The sequence below is a fragment of the Solanum verrucosum genome, unplaced genomic scaffold, assembly GCF_900185275.1.
Source record: "Solanum verrucosum unplaced genomic scaffold, falcon-dt-bn FXZP01000215.1, whole genome shotgun sequence".
NCBI classification, from domain to species: Eukaryota; Viridiplantae; Streptophyta; class Magnoliopsida; order Solanales; family Solanaceae; genus Solanum; species Solanum verrucosum.
Window position 1 is genome coordinate 89,558 of NW_026020023.1, and position 22,643 is coordinate 112,200.

General features: G+C 30.3%; 1 protein-coding gene across 1 annotated transcript; it reads left to right on the top strand.

Annotated features, from left to right (window-relative positions):
• The first annotated feature begins 5,184 nt into the window (after positions 1-5,184).
• On the top strand, positions 5,185-10,401 carry LOC125821094 (uncharacterized). The gene is made up of 12 exons (XM_049500505.1): positions 5,185-5,196; positions 5,432-5,470; positions 5,570-5,662; positions 5,749-5,865; positions 6,672-6,767; positions 7,046-7,159; positions 7,591-7,644; positions 7,749-7,796; positions 9,186-9,336; positions 9,547-9,712; positions 9,977-10,046; positions 10,135-10,401. Exons 1-12 carry the CDS (start codon positions 5,185-5,187, stop codon positions 10,399-10,401), a joined length of 1,227 nt encoding a protein of 408 aa, XP_049356462.1.
• Positions 10,402-22,643: the final 12,242 nt, after the last annotated feature.

The window sequence follows — 22,643 nt, forward strand, 5'->3', positions numbered from 1 at the left end:
GTTTGTTGCATCTTCATCGCTTAATTCATCACTTAATTCAGCTGATAGCTCTTCTTCCAAGAGCACACTCAGGATATGTTTCAATCCTGTAAAGACATAATTTTTAAGTGAATATTTTCTTCAACCACAAAACAAACTCAGGGATCCATGATAAGAAGAAGACCCTTCTTAATTTTTTCTATGATAAAATAGGAATATAGCTGTCAAATCAATAAAAATAGAAAATGCCTATAAAGGCAAGTTGTAGAAATTACTAGTCTAACCAAACTACAGATAATTGTATTATAGCATTAATACTAAGAAACCACAAGGAAATATGGGACAAATTCAGAAATTATACAGTAACTTATAACATCTTTCGAACAAAGTTGAGCCACTAGAAGACTAGGCTCACTGAAAGTTGTAGGGAGATACTACTCTAACCAAAACTATATATTATTTTCATGTTGCAATGTAATGTCCACTCTACTCAGATGACAACTCATTTGCATCATATCCTCAAGTCCATAGAAATAATTGAAGACTATGACAAACTTAAACTAGTAGATCGAATTTAGGATCAAAAGGGTGTGTGCTTCTATTGGTGGGAAAAATTATGAGATCCCTGCATCATGTGTTCCTCATTTTTTAAGGTACGTTATTTCTCTGTGGTTTTATCACCTAGAATATTTACATCTAAGCACAACTAGCATTTTAAAACATAAGTGGAAGTAGCAGAGTAGTTCTTTTAAGTTGGAACACACTAATTGATGAATCACAAGAAGTGTGACAAAAATAGATCTTTTTATTAAATGAAATAAGAAGTGTTACTCGTATGACAGCCATCCACCAAGCTCTTCACTGCCTAAAACAATATCCTTTAGTACCCTAGGAAGTAGTTCAAGTTTATCCCATCTAATCAATTGAGGGCAACCAGACTCTTCAGGTCCATAGGATCTTCTCAATTCCATATGCATGGAAATAAGGGCATCCATCATCAATTTCCCAGGTCTAGAAGCTGCTTCCGTTGCATATATCTGATGAGTACCCCAAAGGTCCGTGGATGATTCAAGGGTTGCTTTCCTGAACACTGTTATGAAAAAATAACACAACCTAGACCAAGAAAAACAACAAACTCAATTAACCAAAAGAGAACATAGAAAAAACTAACAGGAGATGAGTGAACATAAAAGTTTGGAATAATGCTTACCCTACATGCAAGTTGACTTGTACGAAGAGCTTCCGAAGATTTAGTAATCAGGAAGGACTCAAGTAGATCAAATAATGCACTGTGCTTTGAGATAAGGAAGATAAAGATTGTTCCAGAGTTTAAGATAGAGAGTAGCCTGCAAACATGCAGATGCATGTTAAGAAGCAAAAATCCAATAACCTAAACAGTAAGCCAAAGAAGTTGAGTATTGGCAAAACTACAAAAAATAATAATTTCAAATTATAGTATACCCACCTCGTCATCAATACTTCGGATGTTTTTGAACGTCTCTGCAAAAGATTTTGAAAGTCTCTACAAGATCTTTTTTTTTATAACCCAAAAATCCGTCTATGACCCGCCCTTTGGACCAATCATAGCCTTCTAAACTCGGTGGATAATGGGCATGCTCCTCTACCTTCTCCATTTAAATACCGGGCTTCGCTTTGCATGGTGTGGGGCTTGAACCTGCGACCTAAGCCACAAATCCTCCACCTTTTGCCACTAGAGCTAGGCCTTGGGCTCCACTTAAATATCGGGCTTCACTTTGCATGGTGTGGGGCTTGAACCTGCGACCTAAGCCACAAATCCTCCATATTTTTCCACTAGAGCTAAGCATTGGGCTCCACTTAAATATCGAACTTCGCTTTGCATGGTGTGGGGCTTGAACCTGCGGCCTAAGCCACAAATCCTCCACCTTTTGCCACTAGAGCTAAGCTTTGGGATCCACTTAAATATTGGGCTTCGCTTTGCATGGTGTGGGGCTTGAACCTGCGACCTAAGCCACAAATCCTCCACCTTTTGCCACTAGAGCTAAGCCTTGGGCTCCACTTAAATATCGGCCTTCGCTTTGCATGGTGTGGGGCTTGAACCTGCGACCTAAGCCACAAATCCTCCACCTTTTGCCACTAGAGCTAAGCCTTGGGGTCCACTTAAATACCAGGATTCGCTTTGCATGGTGTGGGGCTTGAACCTGCGACCTAAGCCACAAATCCTCCACCTTTTGCCACTAGAGCTAAGCCTTGGGCTCCACTTAAATATCGGTTAGTTTTTAATATGTAGGCTAGTTGGCCAAATTCCATATAATAATATTTTGATTTTTTAATATAAGGTTTTGTCATCTGATTTAACAAACATATGATATGCAATCGTAAGCTTTCGCATGACACCCTAATCACTTTCGAACCAACAAGTGTTATCAGAGCACATGGTCTAGCGATCACATAGTTCAATGATCCAATTGAACAAGGTTGAAGACAGGTTCAACGCAGTTTCAAATCAATTTACAACAAATTTGATGATAATGAAGATTTTTGTCTAGCTACATGTGGAGAAGAAATTAATACCATATTTTCAACATTCCTGTTGTTGCATTTTTGAAAATAAAATAAAATATTTTAAAACCATTTTTAACCCATATATTTTAAAATTTATTTTTAGCCATGGCAAGCAGCAGTAATGAAGATCATATGAAGAACAAAGATTATCATGCAGTTGAAGAAAGTAGATCATGTCCAGTTAAAATGGGGGATTTGTTAGGGTTTTGCCATGATTTTCTTATCATATTTTAAGTTTTATTTTGTCCTTAAAGGAAACTCAAAGTATTACCATAAATGCTTGAACTTTTTCTGATAAAAAAATATAATTCTTTTCCATATTTGATTTATTCTTTCCTTAGAGAAAAATTTAGAGATCTTTAAATTGAAGATTAATATTCTCATAACATAACACAATAAAATTCACAATGTAGGCATTTAGAGAGTTTTGTTTATAGAGAGATTTTTTCTCTACAATTATAATATTTTTATTAGTTTTTAATATGTAGGCTAGTTGGTCAAATTCCATATAATAATATTTTGATTTTTTAGTATAAGTTTTTGTTATCTGATTTATCAAACATATAATATGTAATTGTAAGCTTCCGCATGACGCTCTAATCACTTTCGAACCCAACAAAATCTGGAGGTAATATAAGTTGGAGCCTTTTCAAGTCTACTGCTTTCCAATTTTAAATTATCATATTTATTAATTAATATTTAATTATTCAAAATGACACTTATTAATTTATGCTTTGTGTGCTCACATATCTCATCAACGATCGATTATTCCAGCTCCTCAATCGAAACGATCAACAACCAAAGTAATTCTTTTATCTTAGAAATCCTGAGCATGCCTTGCTCAAAGTCCAGCTTGTACATATAATTATTTTATTAAAAGTCTATTAAGATGATGTTCACTATTGAATATTTTATTCTTTATATTACTTGAAATTGAAATCTAAATATATTTATGTTATCATAAATAAGAGAAAAAATATTATTAAAATAACAATTAAAAAGTCAGCCTAATATTAAAAGCATATCGCAGTAAAGTCAAATATCTAAAAACTTATATCAAATAACTTGATATGTGAATGAAAAATTAATGGAGAAAAATCGGAAGCTAAAATTTATTTTAGATAGGAATGACTCTTTTTTTTTGCTAATAAAAATTTGAGAAAAATTAATTTCAAATAGACATTTCCTTCCAAACAAGTGCCAACCTCTTTTGAACAGGTGTTTTTTGCACCATTTTAACTTAGATTTTTGGGTATAAATAAAATTGTTTACCCTTAGTTTCTGCATATAAATTCTGAACTCTTGTCCATATTTTCTTACAAATAATAATAAATAATTTTTTTGTGTTAACTTTTCTTTAATTTAATTGTATATTATATATATATATATATATATATATAGTATGCTTGAAATTGAAAATTTTGGTTTTGGTTAATTAGAGAACAAATATATATATATATATATATAGATGGCATAGAAAAAGGAAAAAAAATGGAATATTGGTGAAAACGTGAGGTGTGAGTGGATTGAGCGGTGAGTCGTCGTGAGTAGCACACTTTGAGAGTGACATTTAAAGTAAATTAATAATAAATATGTGGGTGTCACGTATTTTGCATATAAAAAAATAAAATAAAAATTAGAATGTCGAGTCGCCTCACTCCATTACTTATATAATAAGAGTAGTCTAGATTAATGTGTATTGGGTTTCGAAAATCAAATTGGCTGTAAGCATCTCTATATTCTTTCTTGTTGATAAATAAATATATATTTCACTTCCTTCAAATATTTACTTTGCTTAATCACTTTCATCTTTAGATTCTGATTTCATCCATTTAATTATTTCATTTTGGAAGGAAATGTGATACAGAGAATTTTCTTCTTTTAAGGTTCCTCTCATCATTTTTGGAGCTTCTAAAGATGACTGAACTGAACCAGATATTTCCTCATTTGAGAGAAATACGGGACTAATAATATTGTCAAGATAAGAATGAAACAAATAGTTTTACATGAATTGAGACAATTATTAATTAAAGGTTAGTTAGTTTATGTTAGGAAATTGTGTAGTAATAATTGTAGTTGTGTGCATGTGCTAGAGAGAGAGCTTCAAGACAAGTTAGTTGAGCTTTGGAAATGAGCTTTGAAACAACATTTTAATAATGTGTAATTCCTTACATTTTCAGAAGAAAATTGGGAGCCAAAATTCTGCAAAACAGTGGATTAAGCTACGTTGCTGAAGTTGTCCTACTCATTTTCTCAACTTATGGATTCTCCTGCCAACAGTCCACATCTACGGAAATCTGGAAGCCGACTAGTTGTTTCTGATTTTGGTAAGACAGAAATTGTCAATTTTGATACGTGCTCGCTGTTTTCCTCATAATTGGTTATGCTATTAGGTACACTTGAACCTGGTAGTGTTTTTGAAGAAGCCCATTTGCATAGCATAGAGGCCAAGGCTACTGTCAGCACACCACCGAGCACTACAACCATAATTCCATCTCCTCTTCTGCTATGGAGACTTAAGGTCTGGATTTCTCTCATACTTGAAATATTCATTCTTAAGGATAAAATATTTCTTACTTAATGTTGTTATCCGAGAATAGACTGGACTGTCCTACTTCTAAAATTTAGTGCCTGACTTTCACTAATTACCTGAAACATAAAATGCTTGTTTCGGTTACCTTCAAATCATTCAAGAGGGTAGTGCGTGCTCTGCATAACATGAATTTAGGCATGGAAGACTTGTGAAATGTCAATTTCTATCTCTCTTTATCATTTCTTTAGGTTTAAGCATGACATGATGACTATGTGTCCTGATTTTCTTTTTGTTTTGACTTTCCAAATTATTTTTATTCTTCTTCAAAGAAAATTCATAACTTCTTTTGAGTCTTCAGTAAGTTTTACTGTTCAGGTGTTACTGTTTAGCATTTGGGGTGTTAGCTGTTGCAAGGTCAGTGAAACGACTTTTTATTTGTTTGTATTTATGGATTTGTTTTCCTGTGAATGTATTCATTCGCATCTGCTGTCAATATTTGTTGTTAGTTCACAGATCAGCTGGGATTCAGTCATGAGAATGAGTGTAAACCTCCGTGATCTTTTTCTGTATGAGGCTTTTCTTTATTACAATCCTTTGCTACTTGTGGTTAGTTATCTTCACACTAGCTCATCTAACAACACTTTGTGCGTCATTTCCTCTTACAAGTATTTACTTGTTTTTTGGTGCTGCAGACGATAATGGTTTGGTTTTGGGGCATGAACCTATGGGTTTTTGCACAGGCTAATGTTAACTTTCCTAAAATTTTTGACCTCGATCAAAATCATCTCTCTCACAGAGAGATTTGGAAGGTACTGTATATATGATTTTTGTGTATCCTCAGAATCCAACACGTAAGTGAGGCAACACGGTTGGTGCTGTCATTTAGGCTAAACTTTTTTTCTAATTGTGCTATGGTGCTCTTTGATAACTCTTCCAGGATATTGTTTTCCGTTTCCAATGTTAAAATGAATATGCAGTTTCTTGTATCCTGGGCATGATAAGCTTTTCCATTTAGGCTAAAGTTTTTTCTTAATAGTCTGTTATACTCTTACCCAAAATTATATGACACTCTTTTCACTGCAAAATATTCTACTAAAATATGGTTTCGTACATTTTCCACAACTTCTTTGATTACAAACCTACCAAACTGATCAAATTTCTTTCTGATTAACTTGTTATGTTAGTTCAATATTTCTTCCACTACTACTTGTATATTATATAAGTCAAACTACTATCTTAAACTCCTTTTCCAGTCAAATCATGTTTGTTTTAATATTATCATAGATGCGCTTAGATACCATTTGTAAACAGAAAAAAAGAATAAATAAAAGAGAATTTCTTATTCAGTTGATTAACAACACACAAAAGGGCTTTTTATGGAGAAATTTTTGATGGAATATTCAACATAATATCCTATGGGATACTCGGTAGTATTTTTCTGCTTTATCTTAATTAGGATGTACATATTTGTCTATACACATTTTAATATATAACTGCATCAAGTCACTTAACTTCAATAGGAACTAGTTGTTAAACTTCTGTTTTCATATATATTGTGTATTATATATTTGAAGATACACAATAAAAATTTATCCAAATTCTGTTTATATTGCAGTGTGCTACCTGGATGACCATCATTGTGCCAACTAGCATGACAGCCTATCTCTATCTCTATTCAAATGGAGAAGTTACGTTGGCTGCATCTCAACCAGTGTAATAGATGCTTCCTTCACCAATTGAATGATAGTTCTTTTATTTGAGCTAGTCATACTAACTTTTGAGCAAAAGAAGCTTTGGTAAATTTATAACAAGGGACGAGAACCATTAATACAGCTAGAAAGAGTTTTGGCTTCTTAAATTCTTCAGTTTAGTCATACAAAATGCTAAAGTTTTAGTCACTCGCATTAAAAGTTCTAATTGTCCTCTTACTTAGATGTTCTATAAATGTGCTTGTTTTATGCTATGTTAATGAATTTCATGCAATTGCAGGTGCTCCTATATGCTGCTTTCGCCATGGCTCTGATATTTCCCTTTCATATTTTCTATTTATCATCTCGCTACTTTTTGTTAAGAACACTTTGGAGGACAGTTTTCCCGCTTCAGGCAAGTTTGCGTTACTTGAATGTTTATAACAAGAAGCATGCTGATCTTGTAAATCAAAAAATATTTTCAACTCTCCCAGTGGTAAAATAATTGAAACTTCTTTGTTAAAAGTGACACAATCTACCTATTTCTTTGCTTTGTTACGTTGCTTCAGATTGGAAACTTTTTTTGTCAGCTTGTAGGAGTATTGGTTTAATTTAGGACAAATTTTGGAATTCTTAGGTGATTTTGGTTGTCTATTACTTCACAAAGGATTCCTTGACCAAAGTATATTCTTTTCTCGGAGTATCTTAATCCTAGTTTTCAATTTCATGAAATAGTTTTACAAGACTAATAAAATATGATTCATTATGTGAATCAGACATAATAGAGCTTCCTTTCTGAAGTCATGCACTAAAGTTGTAATTTGATTCTTTTTGGAGTGAATGCAGGCAATAGCTTTTGCTGACTTCTTCCTGGCTGATATATTAACTTCTATGTCAAAGGTACACAACCTCTTCTTTCCTTTGACAGAAAAAAAAGAAGGAAAGGAAATTACAACAGAAAAACTTGTGCCCCTGGCAATGCTAATGCTATTCATAATGCACAGGTATTTTCAGATTTAGAGCGTTCAGTTTGCAGAATGGTTCATCGACAGGTTAATTACTTTCTTTTTCTTCAAAGTAAATCAAAGATGACTGACAGAGTGTTAGAATTTATTATTTTACTTCTACTTGGATGTGGATATATCACTCACTTTCAAAATATGTTTAATATCAGCACTAACACTAAGTCTCTGGGTGGTATTGGTGTGCCTGGTACTCAGATATGAGACCAAATCAGAGACCTTCTTTGATAGTTAGATACATGCTTTATGTGTTGTACACCAAATTTTATATTGATACTTGGTATTATTAGTTTTTGATTAAGAATCGGCTCGTAAACCCTTGGAAATGACTGGAATATCCCTTTTATATCATTATGTTAATTTTTTATTTGATTAGGTTTTCAGAATAATAAAAGCCTTATATATTTATGTTCAATATATATGTCCGACATTTGTGTTACCAATGCTTTGTAGAAATGTGGGCATTTAATTAATTGAACTTGTGTTTTCTTCTTCAATAAATTAATATGTATGAGTCGTATGTTTGAATTTCGTAGTTATGTTTACATCAAAAGCTAGAATTGTTTATGACAAAATTTTATCGCAAGTCAAAGTGGTAAACAAAAACTAATATTTTACTTTGTTATCCCAATCCCTCTACAAGAATCCATGCATTGTTATCCATTGCAAAACAATCATGTATTGTTCATCTCACAACAGTCCATGTATTGTTTCATACTTTCACAAAATAATTTTTGTATTATTTTACACCTCATAATAATCCCATATTATATATCATGCAAAAGTAGTACATTATGAACCTGACAACCCTTTAATATGTACGTAGATTGTAGAGAGACTGACTTTGAAATACCCTTTGCAGGAGGTATCCTATTTTTTTCCCCAGGGGAAAGTTTCTTGCTGCATAATTATAATTTAGTGCCCTGGAAAGAGGAAGTTGAGTCCCAAAGTGTGCTAAGAATTGATATAGGGAAAACGAATAGGTTCTTTTTCTTTTTTCCTTTCTGGATGATCGATCTAGTAGTAAGAGTAACTTGCATATGATTTTCACTAAAAATGAAATGGTGTCTTTGTGATGGTATATTTTAATTTTTCAAATGTCAGAAAATCTTATAGATGAGGTGACCAACTTTCTTTCCATGTGATGCTTCAACTACCCTAGAGATAAATGGTATATTTTTCTACACTGATTTTCACGTTATCAAAATGTTAAGATTTCTCAGTCCACCATGGATTATTAACATCTGCCTTCCTAAATCCAATAATTGCTAGTGAAATATATCTTAAACTTTTTCCCCACTGTATTAAAAAGAATTCATAGTTTTTGGGTCTGTATATTCTGAAAGGACCAAATATATCAGAATTTGTTTGAATTCTTGGCATTAATTATCTGAAAAATCAATAATCATGCATATGCAGGTTGCTACCATTGCATGGTTTGAAGCTGATTCTGTTTGTGGCAGTCACTCTGTTGCAATTCCTATAGTTCTTGTATTGCCTTATCTATTTCGTCTATTTCAATGTCTACGGCAATACAAGGATACTAGAGATAAGACTACCTTGTTCAATGGTAAATTTCCAATCTTTGCTGATCTGAGATACATATATATATATATAGGCCATACTAAAAGTTACCAGTTTCCAAAAATAAATGATACATAGGTCACACCGATGGTAAAGCATGGATACGGTTCCTGTTTAAAGGATTTTGAATAGTGTGATGATCCTTATTTTAATTGTGGGTTGTATTTAACTAAAATTCATTAATATTTTATTTCAGCTTTAAAATATTCAACAGCAGTACCAGTGATATTTGTGTCAGCCCTTAAGTATCACGTATTCCCTGACAACTGGGTTAACCTTTACAGGCCTTTGTGGCTTGTCTCAGCTGTTGTGAACTGTCTCTATTCATTTTATTGGGATCTGACAAGAGATTGGGACTTAAGGTGAGTGAATTTTTGTAGCTAATTTGTAAGGGATCATCCTAATTAACTTTTACCTCAATGCTTCTGTGATACACAACCACCACTCCATGCAAAGATTGGCTGTGCCAGTGGTTTGCTTTATTTGCCCGGTATGTTTCTTTCAATTATTAGTGCTGTTTATGTTCTGCCAGATGCTGCCTGTTCTCCTGCATGCCCGGCCAACTATATAATATCTTTTGCTGATAATAATTAACTGTTAACTCAAGAATATTTTTTCCTTTCTAGTTGTTTCACTCTGGTTTTCAAGTTCAACAAGCCACATATTTTATCACATTGCTTGTACGGACGCAAATGGGTAAGCCTATCCTTAATTTGCCCTTTGATTATTGTTTGCAAGCATAGCATCCGTGGACAAAAGGCCGATCAACCTTGCTTAACTGTAGGTGTACTTTTGGGTGATCGGAAGCAACCTAATATTGCGATGCACGTGGACATACAAGCTCTCTGCCCATCTCCGGCACAATTACCTCACAGTATTCACAATAACTGCTCTTGAGATGTTCCGTCGTTTCCAGTGGGTTTTCTTCCGTGTAGAAAATGAGTGGAATAAGATAAGCACCAAATCATCAAATACTCAACTCTACATGGGTGACGTCCCTAAAGAAGAAGAAGAAGAAGAACTACTCAACTCCAATGGTCACAATGTATAGCCTGCAGCCCAACATTCTACATGCCCATCCATTAATGTTTCTCCCACATTTGCAAATAATAATTTCTTGTCAATAGTATAGGATGCCATACAAGGTTAACAGGGGTAAATATAACTAACATAAACATCATACTACAAAATTAGGTAGGATACCTTTTTAAACTTGACAAGTTTTATTTAGTGCATGCTTAAGTTTTTCTATTTTTATATTCTTGACCTCCGTAAATATTAATATGGCAAAAAGTGTGAATTCACTCACTTTTAATAAGATATAAGTTTCACTACTCAACCAATTGAGCAAATAAAAATTGGTTAGTGTGTGTTTAAGCTAATGAAATGTCAAATTCAGGGATAAATAGAACTTAAATATGCACTAAATAAAGTGTGTCAAGTTTTGAAGGAATTCTGAAATATTCTACCATGATTGATTATATCAATTTATTCTTTGCTACCAACCTCAGCTATGGAGAATTTGATAAAAAGAAATTCCTTTAGTTGTAGCCTTGTAGGGCTTTGTTCTTTTTGGAAGCTATTTATTTTTATAAATAAATTCTGTTGTTTTCAGCACTCATGGATTGATATATGAATACAATATTTTCATTTGTTACTTGTCAATATTTTCAGCATTCGTTCTTTTGGGGATATTAATTAATTGTGAAAATAATTTCTCTCTTCAAGATTGTTATGAAATTGTATACGAATAACATTGTGGATAAGATAGCTTATTCATTTCAACACTAAACAAATAATGAAGAAATTCTAATAAGAAAGGTAGAACGTGAACTTAATCTTTTGAATGTGAAAAAAAAAAAAAAAGAGTTTGAAGAGAGTTTTAAGGAAGAACAACTTTCTCTGCAGAAGTTATAGTTGTAATTTTAAGATGTCGAATTTGAATAGAACTATTGGTAGCTAAATTATAAAGGATACAACCCTTCATTAGTAGACATCTTTTCATTTAAAATATTAATTCAACAATTTACTATGTGTTTAAATACAAGTTACAACATAGAGATAAGGGTTAAAAACACATCTAAACTATCTTATTTTTTCAAGTTTCATACCTAAAATAGTACTTATTAGTTTGAGAAACGCACATCTCTCTTTTATTATATTCTCGTCATGATGGGTGTAGTACAATCTCTTTTATTTAAAAGAATTAGCACATCACACTCCACATGCACAAAACATTTTACCTTGAAAAAAATTAAATACATTTTAGTAATAGTTAAGATTAAAGTATTACTCATAAAATAAAATGTAAAATATTTTTCTTATCCGACTCCACCACTTCCTCTCACCATACTTCCCCCGACCAAATTTTTTAGTTTTTTTTTTTAAAAAATAAAATTCTTTTTATAAATTTTTTAAAAAGAATTCTTACTCCCCCCCCCCCCCCCCCGGCACCCTTCAAATATAATTAAGATATTATTTTATTTTATTTTATTTTAAGAAAAAAACTATGCCACCCTATATAACCCTCCGCTTCCAATATATATATATATATATTAGAAGAGTATTTTTTATTTTCCGCAGCACTTTTTTTAAAATAAAATTTTATTTCTGTTATATTCTGTACATAAGTAGAAAAAAAAATTAGGAGTGGAGGGTTAGATGGGGTGGGGTATTTTTTTTTAAAAAAAAAACAATATCAATTATTTTTTAGGAAGGAATGGGGAGGGGGTGATGTATGAATTTTCATTAAATATTTTATTAAAGAATTTTAAAAGATAACAGGACACGGGGGATTGCCGGGGAGGGAGTAAGAAATGGTGGAGTAGGGTGAGAAAACTATTTTAATTTTTTTTAATAAATAATAGTTTTTTTTGAAAAAAAAAATGGGATACTAATACTTTAGTCTTTAGTATTTTAACTAATATTAGTAGTTTATTTAATTTTTGTCAAGGTGTAATATTTTATCCATGTGGTAAAGTTTTTGCAAATAAAAGAGGTAGTGTATTACACACAATTGTGATGTGTTTCTCAAACTAATATGTGATAGTTTATGTATGAAATTAAAAAAAAAATTAGATTGTTTTTGACACTTATTTCTAAAAATTAAGTTATATTTATGCATAAAGTCATGTATCTTCTGATTGGAATATTACTTTAGTATAATGTCACAAGACTAAATCAAAATTCCACATAACATACTAATTTTGAATATGTTGTTTCTTGTGATTACAGCAGTGATACGATACACATAAATATTTGTTCTTGCTTGCCACCCACAAAATACTTAGCAGTTTTGTTATTTTGTTGACTGAAAATATCATGTATGTGTCACATTCTTATTTTTTTTCAACGAAGTTTTGAAAAAAAAAAAAAAATTCAATTAAAGTGATATTCTGAAATGACATTATTTTATTAAATTTGGAGTCGTCATTTGAAATTGTATTTTGGTGTTTCAAGTCACCTTATTCAGATCCCCATTCAAAAAGAAAATGACTCTATTTTTTATTGATCTATGAACTAGAAATTTGGGTAAGAAATTATGTTGACCGAGGGAAAGGCATCACGCACCCCTCAAGTCCCATGATTCTAGCATGGTCGCTTGATTGACTTTTATATGACTTGAATTGAATTTTGGATATATTATACTTATGAGCTTTAGAAAAGTGCGTATTTCTCGTCTTCTTTGATTTATTAAAACTTGATTTTAGTCTGTCTTATTTTATTAACTTGTGATGTATTGGTAGCAACACTTTCCAATCTTACCACATATTATTTATGTATTTAAATTTTTTATGTCTAAAATTTTTGTATTGTTCTTCAAGTAATAAAATTTGTCTTTTATTATCATCGTCCTAATTATGCTCTTAACAGTTCAATTAACAAAAAAATAATTTTCAAAATCACTTGAAAGCCTAAATCTTATGATAAAAGTTAATGAGTTCCGAAATATTTGTTTTGTTAAAAGTTAATCGTGACAACTTACTAAAGACAAAGCTAATTACATAGATTAACTCAAACTTGTCAACTAGTACTTTGAATAAATTCATCCTTAAAAAATGCAAACAAAGTTGTACATTTTATATTTACTTTATCACATAATAATAATATTATTGAGCATACAAAGTGAAAAAGTAACTCAATTCATTAAAATTAAGTTTCATTGAAATATCAATTAATTACATAACATAAAACATCAAGTTTCATGTTTTAATCAAGATCAAGTTAAAAAAAATGGACATTTGAGCATGTGAGAAATGGTCATATTTTATATAAATTTTACTTTAAATTTTAACGATATAAAAAGTGCACACATATTTCAATATTATAAAGTCAAACTTAAACGCATGTAGAATTTGCACAACTTAATAAAATTGAAATTAATCTTATATAATGTAAAATTAGGCCATACAATAAACCTCAAGTGTTACCTTTGTGAAAATAGACTCACCAAAAGAAGAAACCACAATCAGAAACCTACAAGCTCGAAATCAGAAAAGCAAACCTCGAAATCAATCTTTATTTTTACCTCCAATCGTGTGTATTTTTTAGTTGTGTGGGTGTGTTAGGTAGTCTTTGGTGAGTGGAAAAAGAGTAAAATGTGAGGGTATTAATTTTTGTTTCTTGCTTGTGTATGTGTTGTCTATGTGTTGGTTGGGGTAGTTTTTGTTTTTCTTTTAAAAAATTAAATATCTATATAATGATAAAAATATTAGTTAACTATTCCGAAATAATAAAAATAGGGAAAATTGTATATAATAGCAAATTATTAATTCAAATTAAATGCTATAAATATAGTTTGATTTAATTGTACCCCATGGTAAACTGTTGTTATTTCGCCTCTCTCGCTTTTTATACAAACGCAAATGTATAAAATGCGTTTGTGTTTGTATAAAGCGAGAGAAAATTGTATATATACATATATTTTATCCTAGGAATTCCTAAAATAAACTCAGACTAGAAAGTATTTATCCTAGGAGAAAATAAAAAATAAATGTCTCAGACTAGGAAGTGTTTATCCTATGAGAAAAAAAAATGAAAAATAATGTCTTAGATTAGGAAGTATTTATCCTAGGAGAAAATAATAATAAATGTCTCAGACTAGGAAGTGTTTATTCTAGGAGAAAAAATAAAAAAAACGTCTCAGACTAGGAAGCATTTATCCTAGGAGAAAAGAAAAATAACAAAGGGGTTATGTCACTATTGATTTTCTTCATGTCATCAAGCAATAATGTTTCTATCTCATATGGCTACCTGATCAGCTCACCTTGAACCAGTTCGTTGGCTAGCTCTATCTTAACAGAATCTAAGCTACAATAGAAGTATTGCAGCAACAAGTTTTTTGGAACACCATGTGTTGGACATTGCAATAATAACTTTCGAAACCGCTACCATGTCTCATGAAGCGGCTCTCCAAGAACCCTTTTAAAGTTTTGGATGTTGTCCCTTAGCTTTATCATCTTCGAGGGAGGAAAAAATCTATCAAGGAACACGTTGTACAACTCTTACAACGAAGTTATTGAATCATTAGGTAGGTCGGCTAACCATCTAGTGGCTTCCCCCATTAAGGAAAGGGAAATAGCCTCAACCTAATTGATTCTTGATAAATGTTCTTAATGGTAAATGGCCCACAAACATCCACAAAATTCCTAAGGTATTCATGGGGTCTTTATAAGCTATGCAACCAACATTCCTCGCATTTAAAGTAATTAGAGCATAGTTTCAGACACTTGGAACACTGCCCTCCCGGTGCAAGGAGGCAACCAGATTGCTTTCGTGCTTTGAATGATATTCATATACATATAATTCATATCACATATGCGATCGTTTCGCCTAAAGTGACTAATCCATTGTCACTCATAATTCCACCTGCAATTAAGACAAAACAACAACACCAAACAACAATCTACTACAACTAAAGAAGATTGCAAACTAACTTCACATATTGAATTCTTAGCCATCATTCCCCGGCAGTGGCTCCATTTTTCAGAACGCTCAAGCTACCCTCAAAACAAGTAAGATAATAAGCACTCGTTAGCAATAAGAACCCAACAAAAAAGTCATGGTTGAATCCCACAAGGCATGATATAATGAATGAAAATCAATTAAAAAATTTAGAGTGTAAGAAAATTCATTTGTAGCAATTAAATGAAATGGGTGAATGATTCTACCAAATTTATGAAAAAGGTTTTGATATCACGTAACACAATAAAACTAGAATCAAGATTTCAATCAAGAAAAAGATTATCTAGGGGTGTGTTGGTTGGTATCTATGTCAAGTAGGGGTAATTGTGCTTTCTCATTATCGCTAAAAAATGATGGATAGGTTGTTGGGTAATCTTAAATAACATTAATCTTCTTTCGATCTCATAGCATTAAATCATAGAATCTCTTTTCGGTCTCATCTATGTGCATCATAAATCAATCAATATTACTAGAATCTCTCGTTCCAGCAAATCTAGGCAACTAGAATTGAACCACCATTTCTCTTTCAAGCAAACTATAGTAAAGAAATATGAACAACACGTATTAAACCAACTACCCACCTCAATTAATCTATTTTGAGCATCAATCGAGGAACTAGACAAAGATTAAGTTTGCAACCTTAATCCATGAATTAATTCCATTCTAATTAGCTTAAATCCATGAATCTACCGCCATAAAATAAAGAAAGACACAAAACTCACTACAATAAATCAACACCCAACCCCATAATCACAACCCTAGATTTGGGATTTTAGCCAAGCATCAAAAAGGGAAAAGAGAGTATACCCATGATGAATTCAATTATTGGGGAATTGAAATCAAGCAACAATATTCAAAATCCACTTCAATTTGAACCTCCATTTGTCGATTACAAAGTTAATCTAAAACCCTAAAAATTAAGAAAGTTTCTCTAAGAGTTCAAAAGTTAATTCTCCGAAACTTATACAAAATTAGAAACGAAAAATCTTTTTCCAAAATCTAATATATTTCTCTCTCCTTTGAGCTATTTGTAATTTCCAAAAAATTATCACTAAATCTAATGCGTGACCGACTCGGTGACAGTAGTTGGCTCGCCAAATATACTCGATGAATCGTCATTTTCACCTTCATCGATTGTCTTTTAGTCCGCCATTTCAACTCGACAAATCACCATTTCATTTTCAGTTTGCCGACCTATGAATATATTCAAGTGTGAGCACTGTCACTTTGGGCGAGGTCAGGCCACTTGGGTGATCTGTCCTTTTTGTTAGGTGACTACCAATTGGGAGTTTTGTACTCCTTTCAATATTTTTGGCCTCTTTTTATGTATTCATCATTGCCTTTTGTGTTAGCCTTCATAGCTGCAAATCATCAAATATCATCAGAATATGACATAATTTGGCATTGATAACACTAATTGTTGAACTAAAAAGGCCTCAAATGAGTGTATACCTATCAATCATCAACTACACTTTTGTTCTTGATTTTTTAAAATTTAAATTAATAATTATATTATTTGCAGAAAATGAGTGAAAGAAACATATATAGTTCAACAAAAGAATTTTTACTAGGACTGAAGGTTGTCTATGATAGTGCATGTTCTCTTATTGTATTTGATGAGGTAAGAAACTATACTGAGGCTTTTACTTATATTTTCTTTTATTAGATTCAGTGCGGCCTAGGAAGAAGTGGTTATTTTTTGGCGCATGAAGCTTATAACAAATACCAAGATATTATTTGATTCTCTCTACTTTTAAAATTTGTATTTGTGTATTTATAATTTACTTTATCAAAATATAATTATATTTATCTTTTATTTGCAGGATGAAAATGCATAATTCAACAAAAGTGTCGTATAAGCTAAGTACTATTGGAAGAAGAGTTTTTGAAAATTGCGTGTAGGATTAGAGTACAATGACTTGTCTATATATATATATATATATATATACTAACAATTAAAGATTTGCATAAGTATTTAGTTTTTTTAGGAAGGTGTAAATATCTAGGCCATCAATCTGTATTGACCTTTGCAAATTTATATAGTTTTTAATTTCAATATTTATTTAAATTTTAAAAAAGAAATGTGTATTGTGTATATAACAACTACTTAAAAATTGTTGCTAAAGGTGTATAGAAAATATTTTTTTTATTGCGACAAAAATTACCGTTGCTTAAAAGCCTTTCTAACAGAATAACAACTAACCATTTGCTAATTTTTTGCAACAATTAATACTGTTGGTAAAAAGTTCAATTTGTGGCAACAACGGATTGTGTTGTGAAAATTTAAAAAGCCACAACTATAAGAATGTAAGGCAACAAGTTTTTTGGTTGCGATAAGTCATTTTTGGCAACAATATATTTTGTTGTTGCAAAAAATTTTCGCATCATCGTTTATTGCAATAACTTTTGTATTGTTGCCAAAAGTACTTTTGGCAACAACATTTAATATATGGCAACAAAATATATTGTTGGGAAATAGCTTTTTTCTTGTAGTGATAGTTGCCTTCCTTGATATGTTTGACTAAAGGTGAATGTTCCCTTGTCTATGAGAAATAAACTAAGGATGAGATTAAAAGATGATGAATATGAATGAGGGCCTAAAATGGTTTGCTTAGCATGGGTGAGATTTATGGGGTCTTATCCATGCATTGCACATGCATGCTTTGATGTCTTGTTTCCTAGTAAACTTTTTAGTCTGAAAATTTAGTTAAATAATAGCTAGAAATTAGCTACGCACATTCCCTAGCTAATACATTGCTTGGGAACTTTCCAAGCAAATTCTATAGCTAAAATTTGGCGGGAAACCGAAATTGGCGCTAATTTTTTAGAAGGAAATCTAATCTGGCGCAATTTTTCTCTCTTTAAGGATTTTGGTTTAACTAGGGAAATATTTCGTAGCTATGTCTTAGCTAGGAAAGATGCCTAGCCAAATTGATAGGTTGCTAGGAAAGTTCTCTGGCAAATTCTATATTTAAGTTTTAGTAGGAATTGAGTCGTGTGCCCCATATATATTTTTTATAATCTTTAGAACAATTATAATTCTATAAAAACATATGTGTAATAAATAATAAAATTCAATAGTTATAAATAAATATTTAAAAGTGGGACAAGAAATTAAATACAAAATGAATACGTATTTTAGTGTTTCAATGTATTTCTTTTAAACAACCAATTCCAAACTTGAACTTTGGTTAATAGTAATAAAATTCTAATGAAGTCATAAATGACTAATTTGAGGCCAAATAAAAATACAAACTTACAAAAATAAAAAATTCATATAAGATTAAATTAAAGAAGTCTAATGTAGAGAAAGACAAAGAAATAAAAATTGAAAAAATGCAACGTATCCGATCTTAAGACTAAAGTCATATAATAATATAGATAGAAAAATAAATACAAAATTAACGCATAAATTTCTTAGTTCTTATCTTTATCTTCTCCCATAACGAATTAAAATTCAAGAGACTTTATTTATTGAGTCAAACAAAAAAATGAATCAAATAGTACAATAATGATATGCAAGCATTTGGATAGGGGTCATATGAAACCTAGAAGTTGAAGTTATATAGATGAAATAGAGGAATATCAAAAGATATCTTAAAAATTTAAATTAATTATTTAGAGGTTATGAACATCAGAAGAGTTATGAATATTAAGAGTAGCAATTGAATAGGTAATTAGCTATATATATGAATAATGAAGATAAGTATTTAAAGCAAACAAAGGGGAAAAATAGCAAATAAAATAAGAAAAAATAATAGTACAAATAATATTTATGTGAAAATTTTTAAATAAATTAATAGTAAATAAGAAATATCTGAATCACTGTAACAATAGTACTTCAAATACAGCTCATTGTTTTTCCCAAGGCATGACATACATTTTACTGTCTCTGTCCACTTTTAATTGTCATAGTTTCATTTTTTAGAGTCAAACTATAAAAACTTTGACTAACATTTTATGATGTATTTTTTCATCATATTGATATGCAAAAAATTACAATTTATATTATTTTTTGTATAGTTTTTGAATATCTAATTTTTTTGTTTATAATATCTAATTAATGTAATCTATGAAAATTATAGTCAAATTGACATTAGAAAAACGGAACATGAAAAATAAAAGTGGACGGAGGGAGTACTTGATTAGGATTCCAAAAGGTACACGTTTTCATGAAGTGAAATACTATTATTAAGTTATTTGAATTAATTAACCAAGAGAAGTGGAAAAGTTTTATATAGTAAAAGGATTTATTCATGCACATGTTTTTATATATGTGTCAAATAAATGTAATACTTTCTTATAATTATTTTCATTTTTTAACTTTTGACTTCATAATTTCTTATGACCTTTAAAATTTAGTATAATAATAGTTAATATAATATAACTAATTAATAAAAGGAGATACAGTAAAAATTGAAAAGGCTACAATTAATAAATAGAATAAGATAAATTTACAAATAAGATGAAAAGACTATATAATATAATTGATGAGTAGATTGACTAAAAAAAACGGCATTAAGTATAAGAAGATTAAAATTAATTTTTTTCCAATTAAGTAGTAGGTATAAACACATTCAAATTATTAATATTTAATAGAAGAAATTCACTTTATGATAAATGATTACTACGTTTTATTTAATTAAGTAGATATTTTATAATATTTTAATTTAGTGTAGGGATAAAATAATAATCTCCTAACTATTAATAATAATAATAATAATAATAAAAGTAATATGTAATATAATATATATATATATATATATATATATATATATATATATATATATATATATATATATAAGAAGTAACGTACAACTAATTAGTATAATATAAGTAGTAAAAAATCGCACAGCTATAATAAATATAGTATAAACGCACAACTAATTAATATAGTATAAACACACAGCTAATTAATATATATATATATATATATATACTGCATAATTATCCGCAACCCTGTTTTAAAACAACAAGAAACTAATGGTATCAGAGCCAAGTAACTATCAGAAATATGGAACTAGATTTTACTCTAGTAAAACATATATGGTATATAGAGAAAGAAACCTTAGTAGCAATACTATAGGTAATTAAAAATTAGATGAAGATTTAAAAAGAAAAATAGTGACTATAATCACTATGAGAAATAAATTTGAAGAAGAAAGATATGAAATACATTATAATTTTGATGAAGAAATTATAGATATGATGAATACCTCTGATTATTACTTTTCAGAATAAATAAAAATGAGTTTAAAAGAAATCTCAGAATTATTAAAAGACTTAATTGAAAGTCAAAAACAATTAACTTTAAGGTTAAAAATGATAGAAATAGAAATCGTTTCTATAAAAGAAAATCTTCCAGGAAGAATTACAAACATTATTGAAAAAACATAAAATTTTGAAAAAAGAGTAAGTCAAAAATACATAAAAGAATTACTAGAAAAAAAAATTGCAAGTAAAAAAACTTATCAAAAGGGAAGTATGGATGAAATACTAATCCAAAAATTCCTAGAAAAACAAAAAATTGAAGAAGAAAATTTAGAAGAAGAAAATCTAGAAATAATTGAATTAGAATTACAAAAAGATGAATGAACTAGATGAGCTAGTATACGCTTTGGAAGATCTTAATCTTTCAGAACAAGAAATAAAAGTATTTATGAATAAAGGGGAGACATGAGGACCCCAAGGAAAATTTGAAAAATTTGAAGAAGGTGATGGATCTAAATCCATTAAAGAAGAATGGCAAGAGCCAGAAAAAGACGATAAATTTTTTGCAAATAAAGCAAAAAAGAACAAAGATAACAAAGATTTTATAAAACAATATCATAATGATGATAAATCCAGGTTCATGCCTAATAGACTCCCAACAGGTGATATTGGAACCCAATTTCTAGATCTTAATTGTAAAAGAGATCCGAAAACAAGTCTAGATTTATGGTCTCAAAACATGCTTTTGTATTTCCTATTAGGAAAAGGAAATTATACTGATGAAGAAATATACATCATCATGATAAACACTTTCATAGGAAAAGTAAATGACTGGTTCTTTGGATTAACCGAAGATTCATAAAAAATAATAAAAAATGATACTTTAGAAGGATTAAAAAGATCCTTACAAGAAGGTATTACAAACTTAAAGCAATACATTGCAAATGAATTCTTTGGTGGATAAGGAAGTCCTCCAGATATAACAGAGAAAAAACAAGAACAATTGCTAAAGAGCAATTAGAAAAATTACAAATTTGTAAAATGAGTTATATTCAAGAATACATTTGTGAATTCGAAGAATATTACTACAAAATCTTTGATAGTGGTAAAGAAATGCTACCATACCTTGAAAAATACTATAAAAAATTACAAGGATTTTGGGCAAAATATTTCAGAGAAGAATATGAAAAAGAAAATAAAAAAGGAGACACTTTGGTCAAAGAATAAGCTTCTTAAAAAATAGACTGGGTCAATTATGTATGTCACATAATATACAAAGAAAAGCTAAAAGAATTAATACCCAAATTTATTTTTTGGATACAAATGCAGCCACCCAATGGGGATGTAGTAATGATAAACCTTATAAAAAAAGAAAACTCAAAAAGAGTTTAATAAAGAGAAAAAAAATTTCTAGACAAAATTATGTACCTAGAAAAAAGTACTATAAAAAGAAAAAAGAATTTACAAAAACAAAATCTGTAGAAAAATGCAAGTGTTACAATTGTGGCGAAGAAGGCATAAAAGTTACGAATGTAACAAAAGAAGAGTAAAAATCTCAAAAATTGATAGAATAGAAATTGATTCAGATCTCGAATCAATAAGATCTATAGGAAGTGAAGATTTCTTTGATGAAATCTATGAAGAATACTCAACCAGTTCAAAAGACTCTAACTAAATGAGTAAAGAAATTCAAGAAAGAGAAGATTCAGTTCAAATCTTAGAAACTGAAAAAGATCACAGAGGATATGCTTTAAAAGCAACCTTTGATGGAGAAACATTTAGAAAAATCCAAGGATTAAAACTAAATCTTAAGACAGAAGATAATCTATTAAGTAGAATGCAAAGAATGTTTGCAAGAGATAAAATTTCCTATCATGAATATCAGGAAATAGAAAAAGTAATAGAAATTACCCAAACAACAGGAAAACATAAACTAAACTTGTTAACTAAACTCATGATAGACCAAATTTTTAGGAAAATTCTTGAAAAGAAAAGAAAAAAAATGAATTATGTTCATTTAGGAGGAATCCAAATATTAGTCAAATCGACATTCAAAGAAGGAATCAATTGTCCAATAGTTATAAATCTATCAGACGAAAGATTTATTAATGCCAGAGA

Excerpts from the sequence above, each read along its gene's own strand:
- LOC125821094 (XM_049500505.1), top strand. Across the intron at positions 5,866-6,671 it reads CTCACAGAGAGATTTGGAAG|TGTGCTACCTGGATGACCAT; the intron begins GTACTGTATATA and ends TTTATATTGCAG. Across the intron at positions 10,047-10,134 it reads GCTTGTACGGACGCAAATGG|GTGTACTTTTGGGTGATCGG; the intron begins GTAAGCCTATCC and ends GCTTAACTGTAG.